General features: G+C 45.1%; 1 protein-coding gene across 2 annotated transcripts in view; it reads left to right on the forward strand.

Annotated features, from left to right (window-relative positions):
• The window catches only part of LOC126528091 (prolyl 4-hydroxylase subunit alpha-2-like), a 52034-nt gene extending 40430 nt beyond the window's left edge, over positions 1-11604 (forward strand). Inside the window, exons 10-13 of one of the 2 annotated variants that reach the window (XM_050175954.3) lie at positions 2470-2532; positions 6959-7027; positions 10465-10561; positions 11357-11604. In XM_050175954.3, the coding sequence (XP_050031911.2) occupies positions 2470-2532; positions 6959-7027; positions 10465-10561; positions 11357-11451 (324 nt within the window). In that variant the 3' untranslated portion in view covers positions 11452-11604. The remainder of the gene's footprint in view (positions 1-2469; positions 2533-6958; positions 7028-10464; positions 10562-11356) is intronic. The other variant, XM_055069117.2, reaches the window with a different exon arrangement.
• Positions 11605-12364: the final 760 nt, after the last annotated feature.

Consider the following 12364-nt stretch of genomic DNA (forward strand, 5'->3'; position numbering starts at 1 on the left):
GAAGATTATAGGGTAGACTAGAAATGTCAGGAACTGCAATATATTAGTATTTCAATTCGTTGGGAACCAAGTATGGTTTATGCGACACTTAAACGACACCTGGCTGATATGAGATAAGACAAAGGAGGCCGTCGTTCCGCATGCAAATTGCTGCAGTAGAATATTCCGGAGGACTCTGCAAGGCACTTCATGACAACCTATTCGAAATATTCACGAAACAACACGTGAGAAAGGTCACGCAGTTGTTCGTGCTTGATGCCATCAGTTACGGAAAGCTAGCGCCTATGGAGTACAGCCACGATGTAGTTATTACGATGTAAAAAAAATTCACTCAGAACCTCCTCCAGGAAACGTCTAAGTATGCGTAATGCGTAAGCATCGTGGGACTTCCTCATCTGCACGTAGCCCGGTGTCATTATCAACGTTACGAAATGTGACTCTACCAGCATAAACCCTTATCAACCCTCATCGGTAGCTATCAACTTTATCCAACATGATCCGATCTTTATGAACTATTTGTGATCACTTTGTCATGTGCTCGAATAGGGCAAAGCCAACTCTGAGGGTGGGCCACCCAAACTTTCGGGATGGGCCAAGTCAATTTTGGGAGGGAGTGGGCCAAGTCGTTTTTTAACGTGGGTCAACTCAGTTTTCGAATTGCTCGAAGTAAATTTTGGGAGTGGGCAAAGTCAGTTTTGAACATGGGTCAACTAAATTTTCGAATTGGGCAAAGTCGATTTTGGGTGTGGCCCACCCAAATTTTCAGGGTGGGTCAAGTCAATTTGGGGAGTGGGTCAAGTCAGTTGTGAACGTGGACCAACAAAATTTTCGAATTGGGCAAAGCAAATATTTTGGACTTAGGCAGCCCAAATTTTAGGGGTGAGCCAAGTAAATTTTCGGAGTAGGCCAGGTCAGTCTTCAACGTGGGTTAGCTCAATTTTCGAATGGGGCAAAGTCAATTTTGGGAGTTGGCCACGGTGTCTGACCGATGCCGTCCATCCGTCACCGACCCTATGTCCGCGCGAATAGCCACGGAGTCCGTCCGACATCGTGGCTGTTCACCGTGGGATTTCGCGGTATACGAGCCACAGCAGGTCCAGCGCCGGGAACTTGATGTCATCACTTGGTCACGTGGATTAATTTCCTTGCCATCAGATGTTAACGCCGGACGCTCGCCAGATTTCCCGCTTCATGGGGCATACAAGGTTTTCGCCTTAAAATCTACGCACGCACGCGCACGCACATGCAAATGCACACAAACACGTGTATGCTTCGACACGCATACACGCGCTCATGCGCACGCAAATTCAAATGCGGACACACAAACACGCGCCCACACGAAAATACAAGTACACACGCACGCACGCACGCTCAAGACGTGCGCAGGCGTATACAATCCCTCTCCCTCTGTGCTGCCTCTCAGAAACCCGAGCATGCTAACGTATTCAATGACTCTCGCACTACGATTAACGTTCAAACTCGAGCTGTAATAAATTGCTTAACGCTTTAAATTTGCCGCTTCTTCAAACTTTTTGATATTCGGCCGATATATCGAAATAAAATTTTCTGAAAATTTCGCCCATTCCATTAAGCTTGTGCATGCATTGCCGTGAAGTTCCACAGCGTGGTCGCGGATTTGACGCCGACCGCGGCAGCCGCATTTCCATGGGGGCGAAATGCGGCTGGACACCATGGTGCCAAAATTAATCCGGAGTCCGGCACTACGCTCTCCTTCATAATGTGATTGCGGTTTTGGCACGTGCAGCCCCGTAATTCAACTAAAGTTTAACATTTCTGCCATGATGCGATGTGGCATGTAAGGAAATGACAATGCTCAACCCTCTGAGAGGCTATGACATATGGCGCACAACAATGCCTCAAGCAAGCACCTCTCCCTGTGTATTTTGTGTGCTACGCAGACAAACAGCAGGGGTGCACGCAAGGTAACGTTTAACGTCAACTCACCACACTCGTGCAGCACTGAACGTTGCAGAAATTAAACAAATTCCCGTCAGCATCAAGGCTAATTATCGTCAATCAAAGCAAGCGGCACAGAAAGTTTCGCTTACATCGACTCCCACAGTGCGTGGATCTAGATAATCTTACAGCACAGCTGGTAATGGCTGCTTTCCCCACTATTGTGTCCGCGTGTAGAAAAAAATGCCGAAGATAATAAAATACGGGGCCGACCCGCGGCGCAGGTGAAGCAGGAGTTAAACACTCCCCATACTTGGGCCCACTCCGAAGATAGCTCTTCGTTTTCATTACGGCATGCCTGACTGCGTCCGCATGAATCTAACATGCAATTGTGTGTGCCTTTTTACTAACTGTGCTGTTCTTTCCACCCGGTTCACGCAGCTAGAACAAGTAGACGAAGGGGAAAGAATGGCCGGAGACCGCATGAATCTAACATGCAATTGTGTGTGCCTTTTTACTAACTGTGCTGTTCTTTCCACCCGGTTCACGCAGCTGGAACAAGTAGACGAAGGGGAAAGAATGGCCGGAGACCGCATCGCCACCTTCATGTTCTACGTGAGTTTACGGCAGCCAACCTCGCGCTGCTCGACGTCCGAGACTCGTGGCATGAAAGTGTGCCGCTCGGTTCACGTTCTCGCAGTCTCGGCCGACGGTTTTCTTTCTTTCTTGGTTTTTGTTTTATAGCATGAAAAATAAGAAAAGACAACATTCCGCTTGCGACTTCCGGCGCTTCAAAGATCTAGCCTAGAGAGCGGAAGTCAAACACAACGATGTAACTGCAGCATGTTTCCGAACAAAATCATTTAACGGAGAGGTTTAGTTTTTCCGTTAACATATTACCGTTCGCGCAATATCTGATTACCGGAGAGAGGTGTACGGCGGCAATAACTCTGGTGGCGAAATCTTGTGACGCAGAATTTAACACCATGGCGCACACAAACCTTATATTCTGCACTGACCTACCGTATTCTATTTTACAGGTGTAAGGCATTGGTTATAGTTACGTAAGCGTTTTTTTTTCGTCTCTTTATGATTTTCCTTCAACAAGTAGATGCACTCACCTGACTCAAACACGACTTAAACTCATTGTAGTCAGAGAAAGCGTCACGCGATGTCGCTACTGGATTTTCTCCTGTAGACCGCGGCTGCTGTAACCCGGTAATCCGTAAACGGTAAGAAGAAAGGGGTAATAAGTTTACAAGGTGAAACATTCTAATATAAAATACATTTCAGGCGCGTGTGAAATATTGACATTTATTTCGTACTTGGCAGGCAGTATTGGTGTCCACCTTCCTCGAGTTTAGCATTCGTAGTTGAGAAGAATGTTCTTACACTAGATACGAAAATCTCGGCTACTCGGCAGTGCGGAGTGCGTGTAAAGACGTTGTTCCATTTTCCTTTTCAACGTAGCTTTGAAAAGCTAGATGAGACCAGAACGAGCCATGAAATACTAGTTACGAATAGCACCGAAGTACCTCTCATGCAAGTGGTAAGCGGTGTTTCGAACGACATGACTCTGTACATTCCTGCAAGTGAAAAGCCTCATTCCTCAAAACGAACGTACAGATATAGGGGCTCCCAGTTTAACGCACGGTCTTTGCTCACTTGTTAACTATATATTTAGGATGGGGGGGGGGGGGGGGGGATAAACGCAGTGCTTTCCTGTACAATTTCTTTATTGGGATAAATATCCGCATTATAAAGGTTCTGCAAGAGGTGTTACAAAATAATAAGATATATGTTTGTGTTACGCCAATATGGACTTGTTATAACAATTTTCTAGATTTTTACACGCTGTGATATTTGGCCTTTGTTACTTAATTCAGCACTAACGGTGTTAGTTATTATCCACCACTTAAATCAACGTTTCGTTTCCCTAAAAAGGCTATACCTTCGTGTTCTACAAACGCTCAAGCCATCAGGTAAATATTTCACCTCATAATTCCTAATTACAATAACTCAAGCTATCTTTAACAAAGACATGTGAGTACTCAAATTTGTGTCACTACATCGGAGATTAGAATTCGCCCTTTTCTGTCCAAGGCGTCAAATATAACTTCCCTCTGTGAAGTTCACTGCTTAAAGATTTAATTCTTTTCTTCCCCAATATCCTTGCAAGCAAAGCCGAGATTGGTTGCGGTGCAAAATTTCCTCTTGAACTAGGCACGTGTGGGAAATGATTGTGTTACGCCCTAACATAAAAATACCTAGTTCTCTTAAACACGTGACGTGCTGCTACGAAGCTTTCTTAAAAAAAAAAAAAACAAATGAGCGAAACATTGTCTCTTAGTAAGAAAGAAATGCCATGCTGTTGCAGTGAAATGAACGGCTCATGGCGTGACCATTACGTCTGATCTGAATAACGACTTTGTTTCCAGTAATGCTTGAGCATTTCCCAATTCTTGTGCCCTAGAATAAGCACCCTGCTCTAGTCATACACGTTCTCTTCGGAAAGCAGAGTGACATTGCTTAAATCACTGGATGTCAGGAAGCATTGTGCTGTAGAAATATAAAAGTCAAGGCAAGTGTAGTTCGAAGATGGGTCAATATTTTCTGTGTTCGTGGTTGCGTAAGTCCCATGTCACAAATGAGCTGCATCACTTTGTTTCGCCTAAAAATTCGTCCTAAAAGAAAGGAAAAATGGGATTCTAATGTTTTAATGTTTTCAGTGGCGATGCTACATTCAACAGAAGAGCGCAACTATTATAGTCTCTATGTATTATCTTGATGTCTATGTCGTACAGCTTGAGCAGACGTATTTAAGTCAATTCTAAATGTGCTTGCTCTTCACATTACTTCGCGCAACCTAAGAACAACTCATTTGCAAGAATATTCGCTCCATTATCAGTGGCCTAGCTCAAGTTGCTTTGTCATTAACGTCGGCGTAACACAAGGGTTTAGTAGTTACTCCCTGAAATACCTAAAGTAACGTCGCTAAAGAAGAATAACTTTGGGGTTCGGGAAGTCAAAGTGCATCCAAATAAGGAAAAGCTAACTCAGCATACCTCGTTAAACACTTCAAGCAAGAGAGACGTTCGCAGGGCGACGAATGCTTCAAGGAATGAACACTCGGTGAACTAGAGGTGACGCTGCAGTCAATCTTTCGACAAGGAGGCTCGCCTTGATCAGGGCAGCAACTTCTTTCCTTGGCAGCGTTTTTATGTGCGCGTAGTTCCCCCTCCCCCACCCTCAAAGGAGGAGGATGAAGGGAGAATAGGCTAGTGCATCAGTTATGATGAGGGACGTCGAAGTGTTCAAAAAAAGTGAGGAGCCGTTCTACCCTGCGAAAGTGGTCGACCGGCGAAGCTCCTATGGTGGTATAAATTACGTTGGTAGAGAGAGAGCAAATGATAAAGGAAAGGTAGGGAGGTTCACCAGGACTGAGCCCGGATGGCTACCCTACACTGGGGAAAGGGAAAAGGGTAGTAGAGATCCAAAATTAAGAATGTGGTTGACAGATGGAATAGCACACCTTGGTGTAAAACTCCCTTTTTACCACGATTTCGGTAGAGAGTTTTGTTGGTGTGTAACTATACGTATAATTATGTTAATGTAATTTATGCGAAATACAAATAACTATCAGGCGCGTACTAGGTCACGCACTACGTCATACATACATACAGCTACCGACGAGGGGCTTTTACGACACCGCTCTAGAGAAGCAGGTGTTGTCGACGCAGCTTCGACGGGATGCCGTTTAGACGCTGGTGGCCGTTGAACCGAGCCTCGACGCGAGCGACAATAATGCGTTGACCGGGGCGCAGTACAAAGGCATGCACGAAACAAAGCACATTTGCTTGTAACTTGTGATTGAGCATACTTCCTAGTAAATTATATGAATGAAGCTTGGAAGAACTGGAGTTTTATTCCAGCGGACCAATATGGAGTTGTCCGTTTCCCTCCGGTAGAAACCCATATATTGACAGTAGGCGGTTATTTCACAATATTTACAACTTCACTGTGAACTACGTAATTAAGAAAAGTAAATGAAACTCGGCGCAATGTTAGAGTCGTCTTAGCGACTAATTGCAAAATAACCTGTTGCAGGATAGCTTCGACAAAACAACCAGGTACAGCCGTTTTCTGTAACCATATTCTCTTCGTAGATGCCCATGTATCGACAGCAGACGGGAATTCTGTAACGTTTCCAATTTCACTGTGAACTAACCAAATAAGACAGGTAAATAAAACTCGGCGTAATATTAGAGTCGTCTTAGCGGCCAATTTCAGTCGAATTTTTTCCAAGATACCTACATGAGAATGGCTTGTCGCGAGGAGTTTTCTGTTCGCCGCCATGATTTTTCCCGCAGGGTAGCCACAGACAGCTTCGCTGCAAAAAGAACAGAAAATGGTGTTTGTTGCTTAGTAGCGACAGAGACGGAACTGGCTGAGGTATACTGCGCTTCGTTCTTCCGACAACAGTACTCTTATTTTCCAGCATTTACGGGTGCTGCTGTAGGTTACACCCTGTTGTGACGAAGGTGGAACTGCTTTTGGACTATAACCAGCTGTACACCTACCTGTGCTATATCTAACATAACTCAACACAAGTCTGCCCCTCCCTCTCTCCTTTTTTCTAACACTTCGACTTCCCTCTCCCTACTCTACGCACCAGCCTATTCTCACCCTCCTTCCGATTTGATTCTGGGGAGAGGGAACTACGCGTACATAAAAAAACAACGCCGCTAATGAAAGCAGTTGCTTCTCTGTCGAAGACAAGTGTCTCCTTGTCGCAAGGTTGGCTGCAGCGACATTCCTCGTCCTACCATTGTTAATCACTTCCTTAATCACTGTTATAATGTTCCATTTGATGGACCGCCTCCACCAGTAGTGGAAAACAGTATTTAATTTTCTTTTTCTATTGTCGCTTCTCTTTCTAGTCTCTCACGAAGGTGGTCCTCGCCTTTTGATGGTCGTTATAACTGTCCTGCCGTAATAAATTGTCTTTACTTTCTTCTTTTTTTTACTTTCGCCGTAATAGCTTTCAGACGTGAGCCTGGGAGGTTTGACTGCGTTCCCCTACGCCAAGGCGAGTGTCCCTCCGCGAATGGTAAGAGTCCGTGGATCAGTCTTTCCTACGTGGGGAAAAAAAAAGGTCGCACGAAAATGTATGCAACACACCCGGACCCACCGAACAGAACCTTCGCAGATCTGGAAATTGGCCAAATGTGTCCGTAAATGAATAGCAGAGCTGAGAATTGCTCTTCAAAGAAATGCGTACCGGAGCATTACATTTACCATCAACAATAGCATCTTCCCACAAATCGTAGTCGGCTGTACAAACTCCTTATTTTGTCGTAATAGTTCGGCGGAAACTCGCAAGGTGGAGAGAATTAATTATTAAAGAGAAAATGAGACTTCCACCGAAACGTAGCTAAGTGCTACAAAGGAAACCCATGCGGGTTCCTCGAAAGAAAAGCCTTGCAGTTGAAGAAAAATTCGTCCTGGTCCGGAAGAGGAACCCGGGACCACCGCCTTTCCGGGGCAGCCGCTCTACCATCTGAGCTAACCGGGTGGCAAGGAGACGGCAGTTGAAGAATTTTTCCTGAGCTGCGAAGCTTTTCTTTCGAGGCACCCGTACGGGTTTCCGTTATAGCACTTACCTACGTTTGGGTGGAAGGCTCATTTTCCCTTTATTAATTACGTCTCTCCACCCTGCAAGTTTCCGCAGAACTATTACGTCAAACTCTTGCATTTCCTTCGAGTTGTTGACGAATTCGACTTAGCCCTACCATCTCCTAGCCACCTGGCTAGCTCATATGGTAGAGCGTCTGCCCCGAAAAGGCGGTGGTCTCGGGTTCGAGTCCCGGACCAGGACAAATTTTTCTTCAACTGCGAGGCTTTTCTTTCGAGTAACCCGTATGGGTTTCCTTTGTAGCACTTAGCTACGTTTGGGTGAATGTCTTTTTCCCTTTATTCTATTTTGTATTTTTTTCTTTTACATTTGCGTAGTGTGAAAGCACGGAGTTTCTTTCATAATGCTATTTGAATTTTCTTCCGATCACATTTTCAGAACAACTTTAAGCTTGAAGTAATCGGCGCCATCCAGTGCTTACTCCTTCTATCGGCAAAACGTGAAATTTTAAGGTTACAGCATTTCGTGAACATGGGAGTGCATGTCGCAGTCCGGACGCAAAAGAAAAGTAACATGTAGCTACACACTGTGAAATCGCTTGCAACCTTCTAGTCCACAAGGCGAATCGTGGTGTAAACTGAAGTGACGTTTACATCAACAGTGACGCTTACGCCGTGCTTTTTCCAGCGTTTTAACAGCGAGTGCGTCTGGTGATCGAGAGAGATGCGTTCTCATTTACTTGTGCGCGTGACACCGTGCTTGCTGATTTAGTTTGTAAGCGAATGATTAAGTTTACACGACCGATAAAGCTACTATCCTTACATGGTATAGCTGCCTACTAATTTTCTATCGCAATCGATGCTTCGCCCTTCGAAAGAAGCTACGAAGCTCAAAATAGCTCAGGCCTCGCCTATACGGGCATAAAGACAGAATGGAACAGTTTTACGTTACACCGGCACTGGCAACAGATCGACACGTACAACCGCTGAACCCCGCTGCAGCCCGCGCCTCCCTAATATCAAGTAGGGTGCCTGGAGGTCCTCCTCGCCCTCCGTTCAGTACAGAGTACTCTACGTAGCGGCGGGTGAGGAGGTCAGCGAGGCGCCCTAATATAACACACTTCGTTCGCAGCACCCTGAGCCTAATTTTCGTTGTTTCGCGCCTCAGGTAGGGCGTACCGCGCCGCTCGGCCCACCCAACCGTATTCTAGTGCACTGCGAATGCAGCCGCCCCTGGCCGTTCTAACAGCAGAGACGACAGCCGGGAGTGGCCGCGCGCGCCCGAGGCGGCCACTTGCCGAAAACCCCGAAAAGTCCACTGTTATAGGCGCTCGAATTTACGAGAAACTATGCGGGAGGCGCCGTCCCTATAGGTGTGTGGAATGTGAACCACTGGACCCTTTTTCGGCGAACGAATTCACTCGCTCTTCGCGGCCACTGCTGGCGCACACATGCCGAAGCTGTTCTGGCGAATCGTGGCGCGAAATGGATCAATTTTCCGCGTTTGGCGCAGCAATTTGCGTTGGTATCAAAGTGGCGCAATCGGCGCCGGAATCGCGGAATAAAGTACAGCCAATAGAGAAGTTGGATATCCATCGTGCACGCCCTTCCAGAGACTCCCAGTTCAAGCTGTCCACACAATATACGAGCATCGCTGACTTTGTCCAAGGCTCGTGTAATGACTAGAAAACGCTATTGCGACATTTCCCCGCGCTCGTTCGTCCTCAGCATAAGTGACAACATCCAAAATTACATCCACGGTGCATCGCCGCCTTCGAAATAATGACATGTGATCGGGAAGTGCTTCTGTTTGCTCGCACGACCATTGCAGCCTAGTGTCAATTATTTTCTCCTCGATTTTGAATAAACAGCTCGTCAGATTCACAGGATGAGAACACTGAAGAGAAGGACGAGTTTTACCGGGATTTAATGTAGGTACTACACGTGCTGTTTTGCAAGAGTCAGGGAAACACCCCTTTTTTTCCATAAGTCATTGAATAACTCCAAAAAATGCCAATCTACCATCAGTTCTCATGTCTTTCAACATGTTGTATGATATGAAATGTGGATCTGCATCAGTCTTTCGGTTGGTTGGGTTGGGCCTTGCAAGATCATCGCAATCATCGGTTGGGTCTTGCAAGACCCAACCGCACATTTTAGCCCAGTTATAGAGAATTCGTAATCTAATTGTACATGCTTCGATTGAAAACACGCAATAACGTTTCTTTTGTCATTTCAACCGAATATTGAAATTCTCTACAATAGATACACTTGTTTTATTTATAACTTCGCAGAATTCCTCAGCAATCACGAATTCTGAAGTATCTTCGCTATTGCGAGAGCCCGATATGGTTGTGTTTCAACAATAGGGCCGCTTAATGCACGAAAACTCATCCATACTCGAGGAACTGTCATTAGGGAAGAGAACGTATCGCAAATTTCAAGCCATCTCTTTTTCCCTAATTTTTCTAGTCTATTACATGTCATATTACCATGCGTAGGGAATAGTAGCAGGCACACGCGTGTCAACTTTTTCGAAGCATCTGTCTACTCGATGAGACTGCATTTCCTTCGCGAATGTTGTATCGCCTGCTTTCACATTAACGAGGAAAAAAAATCGGGTGGGCTGTAACAGGGGCGCAGTCGCAATCGGTCACAGGAAACGTCTTGCGCGCTCTGCAGAATGGAGTATGGGCACGAGGGTAGAAAATTGACGTAACCAAATGCCAAATTACATTTATTCACGAATTAGCATGCTTACATTTCTATTGACGTTACAGTTAGTAGGCGTATACGTATTCTAATTTAGCAAGCGACTTCCTCTTGCCTATATTAAAGTCATTCACGTCAAAATTAAAGTGCATTCTTTAATTTATGGTTTTGAAATTTATGGTCTCGCGTCGCTTCTTGCAGGGCTCGGCTGCCTTCTGGTACAACATGCGCGAAGACGGCAGCTACGACGTGCGCACCTTGCACGGAGGATGCTCCGTGCTACACGGCACAAAGCACGGTACGCCTACGCGTGCCGCAAACGCATCTCTTATCGCTATAGTCGCAGGGCCCGCGGCCATTAGTCAAATGCTTACGGTCGACGGAATCTAAAAAAATAAATAAACTGAACATTTCGGTATTCTGGGCATGTACGCAGCGTGGAATTGGTATTTCCAATTTGTAATATTGTCTACATTCAACCAGCATAGTGTTCTACGGTTTTACTGTTTACACTAGCAAACTGCTCGAAAATTTAACTTTTTCTTACGTCCCGCTGTCCCCAAACTTCTGACGCCGACTGCACGTATGGGCTTTGAGAACCAATTGCGTACTTTATCGTGAACAAGTGATATGTCAACAGGAAAATTCAATCGCAAAGGCAAATATAAAAATATTTTTGCTCGCGGAAGCCATAACTGATTGTTAATGTACGCGAAGTGTACCGCATGGTCCACAAGGCGAAGCCCCATTCATAATTTGGCTACCGATTACAGCTAATTATAGCATGAAGATACGCAGACTATCTTTTTATCCATAGAAGCCATCATAATGTGCCCTGTCCACAACATTTTCATCAAAATAAGTAGGGTTGTTTTAATTAAAGCATTGAAAGTACTGAGCCCCTCTGATACATATTTGTGTCTTGGTTATTAGGTACCGTGCTGTACTAGATTACTCCAACTACTTAATGGCAGCACATTCGGCCCCATACGTTTCTGACGAAATCAAATGCATGGTTTACTACCCTTACCTATTTCGTTCCGCTTATCGAAGTTAGCTGACATAGCCTGTTGCACTATCTTTGCTATTGCAGTTGCGAACCTATGGATTCGAGCCAATGGCCAGATGTTCAAGCGACCATGCCCGGCGACGAAACGAAGACGGACGCTGCATTCTGCGAAGCTGTGATAGTTGTTACCTGTGTTACCTTATTTCTTGTTCCTGCTGCTTAGAGTCTCCTTCTTCTTGTGCCTTTCTCTTTGCTATTTTTTTATTGAGAACGACGGGTCGTCCCTCTTAGTGTCTGTTGTTTTTATTTTTAAATAAAGTGAAAAGAAAATCAAAGGATTGTTTACATAACGGAACGCATTGAGGGTATTAAAAGGAAGGTCATGGTATATGGCACATTAAAAAACAAAAAAACAAGACTTTGAGTATGTTGCAGAGTCAAAGGGTGGTCAGTATAGTCTTAAGTAAACCACTTTGAGCATTGAGGGTGTTAAAAGGAAGGTCATGGTATATGGCCCATCAAAAAACAAAAAGAAAACACGACTTTGAGTATGTTGCAGAGTCAAAGGGTGGTCCGTATAGTCTTACGTAAACCACTTTGAGCTTATTGGCCCTCCACCGACAGTTAATATCGCTAGAGCTGTAATTTGCACGAAATTTACTATGACGCGATAACAGCTTCCTGGCAAATACAGTAGCCACGTACACTCAACTTCAAAGTCTCTGTACACACTTTTTTATTCCTTAAGAAGGAAACTCAAGCTTGGCCCGACACGACGCTGCTTACTATGGCCGAATCTGCAGTAGTATGGATGCAAAGGTGAAAGAAATTCTGCGAAACATGTCGCGTCATTTTTCATTGCTGAGTAAAAGGTGGGTAACTGAAATAGAAAAAGAGACGGCGGGCTTCAAGAAGGATAGCAGTGAAGTTAATCTAAATACAAAAATCCAGAACTGTGACGAATCTGGCAATAAGTGGTGTCAGTGCTGCAAAAAGTCGGTATCATATGGTCGATGAAATCTTACGGTGTGCGTTGCCTTTGATTCTTTGTCTGAAGGGCTTCGGGTGCCTTGGGCTTGTAACAGGATTCAT

Source organism: Dermacentor andersoni, chromosome 9 (genome assembly GCF_023375885.2).
Source record: "Dermacentor andersoni chromosome 9, qqDerAnde1_hic_scaffold, whole genome shotgun sequence".
NCBI lineage: Eukaryota > Metazoa > Arthropoda > Arachnida > Ixodida > Ixodidae > Dermacentor > Dermacentor andersoni.